We start from the raw sequence: 10,620 nt of genomic DNA on the forward strand, positions 1-10,620 counted from the left end.
GGTACCCCGAGAAGTCCTATTTATAATCTTCTTTTATTCCATTTCATTTTTCCTACTATATTAATTTACCAATTCACAATTAGCCATCCGATCAGGGATGATTTTAGCATTTTATTATCATCAAAACTTTGGTTTCAAGTGTTTTCTGATTAAAGGGCAAAAATATAGTCTTCTTGATTGTGAAAAGCTATTGTCAGGTCAAATTCATTTTATGCCTCAGATTTTGGAACACACTAAGTTTTAAGATTAACTCTAAGGCCATCTACTAAGTTGAGACAGAAGAAATGGCCGAAGTGTCTTAAATTTCTATTATGTTAACTATTCCATATGGAGCAATGATAAACAAATGAAATACCCATATAAAACAATGTATTTTTGGAATATTCAACGTATGATATAATTATTATGAATGTCTCAAATATTAATATGATGATATACTATGAAATAATAAGGCTGGAAGATAAATCAATAGTAGACTATGAATTGTCACTTTTTCTAATGGTACAATAGTTAGCATTATTATAAAATTAGAGAAGTTTTCTGTCTTTATATATGTTGAGACTCTCCTACCTCTTATAGAAGAGGGAAAATATTAATGTCCTTATTTAATTCACTGTGCCATGTGTAATATACAGGTGACTTTTAAACTTGCAATTACAAAGAGAACAACCTGGTAAAAGAGTACCAAGGACCCTTGATGCTCACGATCCAAAAGGGAAAACCAAGAAGATCTTATCAGGACATAACCAAGCCCCTTTGGTTCTCATTTGAAGCAATGGGATCAATCATTTGAATGAATTGGCACAGCAGTCGTGTGTGTGTGTGTGTGTGTGTGTGTGTGTGTGTATGGTCAAGGCTGTGTAATTTTGCTTAATATTATAACATGCCAGACTTGAAAACATTGAAAAATTAGCTTTTGTTTTCTTTGCTGTTTTTATGTTGTTTTCTTTGTTGTTTGGGGGGCCATGCAAGCGATTTTTTCACAATTCTTTCCTCAAACTTAGCTGCATGTTGGGATCACCTGGAAAACCTTAAAAACTGCTGATATCTGATTTCTAGCGCCAGAAATTGTGATGTGATTTGGATGACAGCCTGGACACTGGGTCTTGCACTATTTCGCCCAGGTGACTGTAATGGGCAGCAGACCTGGCCTCCTGGGCATATGCAAATATGATATTCTCATTACAACTCACTGCTGGATTGCCACCTAATTTTAAAAACATTTTTATTAATTTTTTTAAAGATTTTATTTATTTGAGAGAGAGAGAGAGCGAGAGAGAGCAAGAGTGGGGAGAAGGAGAAGCAGGCTCCCTGCTTAGCAAGAAGCCCGACATGGGACTCGATCCCAGGACCCTAGGATCATGACTGGAGCTAAAGGCAGACGCTTCACCAACTGAACCACCCAGGAACTCTGCCTCCTAACTTTTTAAATCAACCCTTTATGGAAAAGATTGTCTCTCTTCCTCTCTCTTCTCTCTTCTGCCAAGCATTCTGTCAAAACTAAAATGTGCCTTATCAAAAAAATCAGTTACCTTGCTACATATATTCTAATCTTTGTAAACATGTACTTTTTCCATACATGTTAAAGGCAAGGACAATAGCTTTTAGCAGTGTTTATTTTTGTTCAAAGAAACTGATGGAATTGAAGGTTAAATCACCTTCTGATTGCACAGATTAAACAAAAAAGTATTACATATTTCAGCTTTACAAAGCATCTTATTGATTTAAAAAGATCCATACTATTGATAAAGTTGATGATGCAACATATATGTAATAAGGAGACTAAAATATTTATTTTACATATCTACAACACGTATTCTCATATTCCTAGATCAATCACAAATCATATAGGAAAATATTTAGGTCCATGGAAAAGCTTCAAAACATAAAAAATTAACATTTTGAAAAAAATCACATGAAAGCTCATTAAATAATAACATTGACAAATAAATAGTTCATCAGTACTTATTAGCTGCTGCCATGCATTTCTGGCATTCCATTCTAAGCAAGGGTCAGCATGCAGGGTATAATTTCATACTATGAGACTGTCAAAAGCTACGGGGCTGAGTTCTGAAGTGAAATGTCACAATATCTTGCCCTCTTTCAAAGGAAATCACTCATGGCTGCTAAACTCTTCCCACGGAGATTACAAAAAAAAAAAAAAAAAAAAGAAAGAAAAGAAAAGAAAAACCACCTTTCTGAAGTGTTACTGTGAAGATTCGTGGCAACTTTTTTTTTAACTTTTTAATTTTGAAGGGGTTTTGTTAGGGATGGGAGTGGGGGATGGGTTGGGGTGTGGAGGGTGACGGAGAAGCCATTTTCTGTTTAAAAAGTAATGATTCAGTGATGTATACAGTACCACCAGTCTTTTGAGTACCATGGGGAATTAAAACTGCAGGTTGCCTGGGATTTAAATGCAAATCGCCCTCCTGGATATGCATACATCTTGAAAACTTTGAAAGGGAAAAGCTACACCAAAGAAGGTCCTGATACTTAGGACAGCTTGGTGGGTTTGATCAAAGCAGAAAGCATATATTTTCAAGTAACAAAATAGCAATGGCAGGCTCGAGTCTTCCAAGCAGTCGAATCTGTAAAGCAGATGGTTATGAGTCAGTCTAGTTGGGAGAGTCTGAGTTCTAACTCAGGCTGTGCTTGCTGGATTTGCTGGCTCTTTTCCGCTCTCTGTGGTGCTGGGCGGGCTTGGCAGGCGACATGCTCTCAAAGTTGTGACTGGACTCGTTGTGCTGTCGAGTGTACCTCTTGCACTTGCAGGCGGTGACCACTGTGATCTTGTAGGTGCGTGTGCTCCCATCTTGGCACTGCAGCTGGATTCTCTGGGTACGCGTTTTGTCATTGACACACCTCCATTCCTGGGAGCTCCTCCTGCTCCAGTACTTGGTTCCATAGCCCCCTCCAATCCAGTTGGGGAGCACCGGCAGGGGCAAGCATTCACCGGCACACACCAGCTCTTTCAGAGGGCTGATGCTGGTGCACTGGCCATCGGAGATGTATTTGGTGGAACGCAGTTCCCGGCAACCCACTTGAACTCGAGCTGCAGGAAAAAGAAAAGAATGTGCATTAAAGACAAGAAGCAAATGAACACTTGATTAAAAAAAAAAAAAAAGTAATCTGCAATGACAAAAATTGTATCCAAAGCATAGCAAATTGTTAAATAGAAAGCGAACCCCTATTTTATTTTCACAATGTAAAAATCTGCCTGGGGGGTTATAGAGAGACTTTCATGAAAATGATCGGTTTACATGGCTATACATTTTTTGAAACAAAATAAACTAGGCCTGATTTCTGTTTTCATGGATAATATTCGCTGACTGCTTACTAAAGTATTTGAAAACCCCATTTTTTAAACTTACTCCCCAATAAGGCTTAAGCAATTCTTACACTTGTGTAAAATATTCACTTTTAGTAATCTAAAAAATAGTATACTTTAATGTTCTTTTTCTCACAGGTCATATCAGTTAATATCTGCAAGTGCTTTTAATTAGGTTTTTTTTAATCTACTGGGAAAATGTGGAAAGTATTTAAATATTGTGTATAATGCATATGCTCCCTACAATATTTTGTTTCAATTAAAAATTCATCTGCAGAGAATCATACATACATATGTGTACAAAGTCTGACATTTTGCATATCAAACTTAATAACTCTACATCTTAAACATAAATTCCCAAGCTATCTTTTAAAAACAAATATTAAAATGTTTGAAATGCAAAATGTCACTACAACTCAAAATTTGAAGAATATAAAAGACCCCCAAATCAGGAACGTATGGTTGCCATAACAACTTGGCTACATTTCCACAAATTTTATGGCAGAAAAATGCCTAACATGTCTGATTTACAACTGCGAAAAGAACCATGGTGTTCCTTTCCTGAACATTGGTCATGGCAAACTTTTTGTTTAGTTATTTGAATTTGGTAAGGATGTTCTCTAATTGGCTGTTTCTGATTACGTGCCTTCTGTAATTAAAGCAAAAATTAATCTTGAAATATTTGAGTTTTCCTTTCCATTGCTTTGTTATCTAAACTCTAGGAGAATTGCCTGTAAGAAACTTGAAAAGAAATCAAAGCTCGTTAGCCAGAAAAAAAAGAACGTTTCTAAGTATAGACTGCCGAAATTCGAAAGATAAAAACTGTAAGAAACACTGAAGTAGCCTTGCACTGAAGTGGAAAATCTAAAGCTAATTGGAAGGAGATACTGACTTAGGAGTTATACTTTGTGTCTCTGCCTCAGTACTTCTGAGGTGACAGATGTAGCCTAAAGGGATGTAGTAGTTGTAAAACAACTTCTGTAGATACACATACATCCGTACACAGTGCAGGAGGAAAATGAAAAGAGCAAACTAGTGGGCTGGTCAGTGTGCTTGCTCTGCCTGTGTGACTGATTCCAGCTTTCCTTCCTGCATCTGCCTTAGGAATGCACCTGGAAACAACCAGAGATGATTCCGGGTTGCCTAGCTTTTTGTTCCCCTGTGCATAGACGTTCGGCATTTTTACAGTGACAGCTCATTGACAATGCATACCCACCACATTGCTCAGTAATCTAATAATAATGAGATGCTTCCTGTGTACCTAAAAGCAACTCTCTTCATGAAAGTGAAAACACCTTGGTTTTCTTCGAAAGACACTCACAGGCATATTTGCTTTGACTTTTCAAAGGTCAGAGCTACTTTGAGCTGTTGAATGGAGTTGAAGTGCAGCAAAAGATGTGTGTCAGATTTCCTGTGCACTGTTTCTCTGTGTCTCTCTTAAGACCTGATTGTTAGCATGTGGACTTTTCTTGAAGGGAAGAAGTGAAGCAAAAGTTAGGAGAAAAAAATTTGAATTCCTCTAACTAGTGGTTCATTAGGGTGTCAGCTGAGCAAACAGAAAAGAAAACAAATCCTCACTGTACAAAATATTATTGTACTGTTATTATTTTAAATCTCTAAAGTTACAAAAGCTTCCCCAGCCTTTCATAGAAATAAAACAATTACTCAAATCTTGATCTGGTTAAGAAGTAAACATCTTAGAAAAATATGATTCTCCAGTATTTTTAGTTACATCTCTCTTTTACACTGATCATCATCAAAACTCTGAACTATTTCACTGAACATATTTGAGAAATCTGTGTGAGCCATTTTTTTTTTCTGGAAAGCCTGTGATTTCCTATACATACTCTGCTTAGTTATGTTTACACATTTTACCACAATTGTACGTGTCCTAAAACACACAGAAAACCACCTAAATTTAAAGTATCTAGAACCACACTTTAAAAAAAAAATTCTCATTTTGCACCCTTCTTAAAAAGCAACAGTTTAATTCCCAAAACATTTTCTCTTTTGGATGTCTGATAGAACTTAAGTCCACGCCTGCATTATCAAACCACTGTTTTAGTTATATTAACTTTGTAGGGAAGAATGCCAATCTACACATGCAGTAGATTACTCCCAGATTGTTGAGCAAAATATACATGGTTCAGGTTAGTTAGCAATGAAACAATTCTATAGGAATGTAAGCTAATGCTACCAAAGAAGAAAAAAAAAAAAAAGAGAGAGAGAGAAAAAGCCAAACCAGGCAAGTAAAAGACACTTACTGTTCCGATCCAGTCCAGTGTTACTGAAATGCCTGCCTCCATTTCTGGCTTGATTCATCGTGCTGTTGCTGCTGGGGTATGCTGGAACAGGTTTAACCACATGTGAATAAAGGATTTCTGTGGCATCATTTTTAAAAGCCAAACAGCTTTTCATTAGGATGCATGCAAGGGGAATGAGATAGAAATGAATGGCAGGAGGAAGCATGGTGAGGAGAGGATTTGCCTGGCTGGAGAGCTGGTTAATTCCTTTCCTTCTGCTTCTGCACTGTAACTGTGAAATTCTTCCTCAAGGTTCCCTTTATATATCCAGTGAGGTTTGGCGTTCATTCAGGTGTAAAGTTGTATAGAGCTTCAGAGTGAAAACACAGAGAAGGGGTGGGATCCCTACATGACCCTGCAAAAGAATTTTACCAATGGAAGAGAAGACTACAGAAAAGGAGGAGCTTGGTATACAAATTGCCTGAAATTTCCGAGTTGTGCTTCATCAGTTTCTGGGAGCTGAAGCAGGCAGGCACATTGTATAGCAACTCCAGACTATCTCCCCTGCCATTTCCTCTCCTGAATCTAGTTCGCATTCGGGTTTAATTTAAATGAGAATACACTGCTGTGTATTTTGAAGAGATTTACATTCCCACAGTTGTTCTGTTCTCCCCCCTCAGATTTTAGAGTATGGAGTAGAGTAAGGGTAGCGAGCCCTTTTGTCCCAGATACTAGGTGGAATTCGTGTGAGTTTTGTGGGACTTGCACGGAGCACCTATTAAACGTATTTTGTTTCTCAAGAAGCAAACCAATATATGTATACATTTTTCCCTTTAAAGTATAAGGCATACGGAGCTCAGATCTGCCCCCTGGACACACTTAAATAATGCAGCTTTGATCTGCACAAACTGCTGCTCTGCTAGGTAAATTATTGCCAGGGGTTCTGTGTAATGAGCACAGCCCTTTCTGCATTCAAGTAACTACTATCAGTTTTCATCTGAAAAATATGTCACAATCATGAACATTCATGAAAAAAGCCATTTCTGACAGATTATTGCTAAGCAGATTCAAAATAATTTTTGCTAGGTTTTTCATGTGCTGCAGAACACACGTTCTACCTGTATTTACTAAGTATTTTGTTCACTGCTTCCTTCAACTCTCCTGCCCACGTAAGAAATTAGAACCTTCCTGAACTTCTGTATCCACATCTGCAACAGATGTGCCATTTACACGGCAATTCTCCAACACTTAAAAAAAATCATGTAATTTCATCTGATTTATGGGACATTTTGATTGGAATAATTACACACCCTGAATCCTCTTTTCAGTTTTAGGTCCATTTTTGCCCTTCGTGTGGTTACTAAAATGACTTCATAGCATGGAGATTTGGTATATCATATCTATCTGTCTATCTATCCATCCATCCATCCATCCATCCATGTCACCAAGTAGCACTAGTGACAATGAGGGATAGATAATTCTTTGTTGTGAGCGGCTGTTCCCAGTGTTTAGCAGCACACCTGGCTTCTACCCTCTAAATGCCATTAGTAGAGCCTCACCCCACCATTATAACAACAAATGTCTCCAGCCTTCGCCAACTATCCCCTGCAGGCCAAAATCACCCTAGTGGAGAACTGCAGTTTATCTCTCTCTCTATCTCACTATAAAAAGAAAGTAAAATTAAGAATAAAAGACTAATTATTTAATAATACTAAGAAATTATGAGAGTTTTTTAGAAGAAAAGTATTATTGTGATTTTGTTGTTTAAAATCAACAACTACTTCTCTTTTAGAGGTATTTATACTGAAATATTCTTTGATGAAATGATGTGGTATCTGGGATAAGCTTCAAAAATAGTTTGGTAGGGGTTAGTTAGAACTGTGGGTGAGGCAAGACGGGCCATATGGTTGTGAGGGCTGGATGGTGGATACTCTGTTTATTTACTCTTGCATATTCAAAATTCTACATAATCAAAATGTCAAAAGCTGAAGTAAAAAAATTCAATTTAATGTCTATGGCTTAATAATAATTAGATCTCTATCTTAATTTAGTCATTTGTTCTAATATCCTTTCTGAAAAATAAAATACCAGTTTACCGTATGCACATGGCGATTATATAACAGGCATCCTCCTAAAATACTAACAGAAGAAGTTTTTAGACTACTTATCAGGGTACTTACTATTAATTACATGAAGTAATTGACCAGTAGACCTAATGCCTAAAGGAAGTAAGAGGGTCAAAGTAATCTAATCTCTTCCCAATTACTATTGTGTGTGTGTGTGTGTGTATGAGACACAGAGAGAGAGGAGGAGAAGATACTATAATTTGCAGTTTATTATGGTAGGTTAATCATATTGACTGAATTTATTTATAATTGTTAAATCTGTACCTAGAATTCTGCCTGATAATACCTCAGGCAGAAGCAAATTAGGGACAAGAGCAATAGAGTTGGTGCATGTGGACAGGAAAAATTCTGAGCTCTTAGGTCCAATACATTCCTGGGGACCAAATTAGAAAACTACTTTGATAAAATAGAAAAAAATCATAAATTTGATATCAACAGTTCTTCTATCCAGTTTAAAACTACTTCATTAGGAATAACCACAAACTCTATGGGTAAAATATTTAATATAATTGATTAAGAAAGTATTCCCCTGAGAAGCTATGTTCTTTTTCATCTCCAAAACCCTGTATGTACACGTTTCTCCTTCTGTCTGGAAGATCTTCCTTGAATATTTTCCTCATTCCCTTCATGGTAAGCTAATACAGTCTTTCCTTCAAGTGTCACTTTTGGTGGAACCAGGACCAAGGAAGCTTTCTTGCTGTCTACCTCCTCAAGTCTGCAGTCAGCACCCCAGCCATTGTACCAGAGTGATGTTGATGGCTGATGAAAGTCTGATAGCTTTGAAAGCCCTGTGATTCAAGAATGACTTTTATCTTATGAATAGTGCTGAATAAATGGATAAATTAGTTGTTCAAGAAAAATAGAGGAGGGGCACCAGGGCGGCTCAGTGGGTTAAGCCTCTGCCTTTGACTTGGGTCATAATCTCAGGGTCCTGGGACTGAGCCCTGCTCAGAGAGCCCGATGGCTCTCTGCTCGGCGGGGACCCTGCTTCCCCCTCTCTCCCTGCCTGCCTCTCTGCCTACTCTGTCAAATAAATAAATAAAATCTTAAAAAGGAAAAATAGGAAAAACTACGCTTTCACATGCTCAGACACTGGTGAATATTTATGGCAAGCAATCATAAAGATGGCCCCTAAAACCCTTCTACTCATTGTATTTACACCCCTGAAGCAATCTGCTCCCCTTGAGTGTGCACTGGACCCAGGGACTAACTGCTAATGAACATAATATAGTAATGAGATATGAGCTCTACGACTGGGTTACCAAAGGACTGTGACTTCAGGCTTCCTTACCTGCTCTAGCTCTCTCTCGTGCTTTGCTAGGAACCAACTACCATGATGGAGGCTTTCCTGCGAAGAGCTGTGGCAAGTGGCAAGGAATGGAAGTCTCTTACCAACAAGGGAATGAAGGCTTCAGCCAAATAAACCATGAGGATCTGAATTCTATCAACTACCACATGGGTGAGTCTGAAAACAAATCTTAAAGTCAATGTTTCGGGTGAGGCTGCAGACCTGGCATAGGCCCTGTGACCTTATGAAAGTCTTCAAGCCAGAGGCATTCACAGAAACTATAAGTAATAATTGTTGTTTAAACTAAGTTTGAGGGTAATTTGTTACACATTCATAGATAATATGATATTATCTGTTTAAAAATGCAGATATAGTAATTAAACCATTAATTTTGTGAATAACATTAGAGCCTTAGAAGCTTTAGATTGAAACCATTCAATATGGTGACTGGGCAACTTCCGTTCTTGGGGCTTTGAAACCTATTTTCCAGTCCTCAGCTGGGCATCAATGTTGTTCTGTTATTAACTATCAAATAACAATAAAGAATTACTGCTATTGGTCTGATGTGCAGAAGCTGGAAAGTAACTTTAATGCTCTAAATAGTATTGTTGTTTATGTGACTCCTAGCACTGGAGTCAGAAAATCTAAATTTGAATCTTATTTCTGCTCTTCATAATCTCTTTGAACGTATAGTTCCCGACACTGTCTAAGTTAGTTGCTTCATGTGTAAAACATGATCACACATACGTACCTCATGAAGAATAAAAAACATGAAAGTGTCTAGCGCAAAACCTGGCCCAGAAGAAATGTGGAAGAAACAGTCACTGAACATGAATTTAAGAGTACTGTTTCTCATTAGAGTCTTTGAATTTAAAAATGAGTTTGGAAAGATTAGAGAGGTCTCCAACAAATACAATTAACTCAATTAAGGTGGAGAACAAAAGTTAAAAGGAAGGATTGTTTAGCTTGATTAAATAAATAATAAAAAATGTATAAACGTTTTTTGCTTAAAAATAATTAGCCTGACCAATTTTTTTTTCTTTGACAGGGGAAGAACCAGAATAAATATAAACAAAATATATTTACTGAAAGCAACAATGAGCTCTATCTAGTCTTCTGTGGATTACTATGTTCAGAGAGTTCCAGTTAATAAGATAGAGCTTGTTAACTGGCAAAATAGTTGACCATCATTAGTTTAGAAGAAAAATAAAACTACTACAGAAACTTTGAACATAAAAATCCTTAAAAAGAGCATGGATCAACATCTTTTATTCATTTCATATCATTATGTGTTGAGCCAATATTTGTCAAAGATGCTGTAGGCCGGAGTCTGCAAAGCTGAATGAGACATGGAGCTTGCTGCTTCCCCTTTCCCAAAAGCTCCTATTTAGAAATCCACTAAAGGAATTCCCCTTTAACTTGATCCTTCTGTACGATTTCCTTCCTCCTTTAACACCTTTATTAGTCGTTTTTTTATTTTTATTTTGTTTAAATGTTTTTTGGTATTATTTGTAGAATAAATGTTAATATTCATTGACAATGAAGTGTTCATTCAATGAAGTGTTAACATTCATTGACATAATGCCCAGTGTCACCTGAAATAAAACCCAAGTGGAAATTCCAACTCCAATGGAT

The 10,620-nt window shown here is 37.1% G+C and overlaps 1 protein-coding gene across 1 annotated transcript; it reads right to left on the bottom strand.

Moving 5' to 3' along the window:
* Positions 1-1,598: 1,598 nt before the first annotated feature.
* On the bottom strand, positions 1,599-5,972 carry SOSTDC1 (sclerostin domain containing 1). Its single transcript, XM_004743401.3, has 2 exons — positions 5,593-5,972; positions 1,599-3,052 (listed from the first exon to the last, which is right to left on the bottom strand). Exons 1-2 carry the CDS (start codon positions 5,795-5,797, stop codon positions 2,637-2,639), a joined length of 621 nt encoding a protein of 206 aa, XP_004743458.1. The 5' UTR covers positions 5,798-5,972; the 3' UTR covers positions 1,599-2,636.
* Positions 5,973-10,620: the final 4,648 nt, after the last annotated feature.

The sequence above is a fragment of the Mustela putorius genome, unplaced genomic scaffold (assembly GCF_011764305.1).
Source record: "Mustela putorius furo isolate JIRA1106 unplaced genomic scaffold, ASM1176430v1.1 tig00003845_pilon_pilon_pilon, whole genome shotgun sequence".
Classification (NCBI taxonomy): domain Eukaryota; kingdom Metazoa; phylum Chordata; class Mammalia; order Carnivora; family Mustelidae; genus Mustela; species Mustela putorius.

Coding starts and splice junctions, on each gene's coding strand:
- SOSTDC1 (XM_004743401.3), bottom strand. CDS start 5,797: ATGCTTCCTCCTGCCATTCATTTCTATCTCATTCCCCTTGCATGCATC. Junction 3,053..5,592: donor CACTGGACTGGATCGGAACA/GTAAGTGTCTTT, acceptor TTTTTCCTGCAG/CTCGAGTTCAAGTGGGTTGC.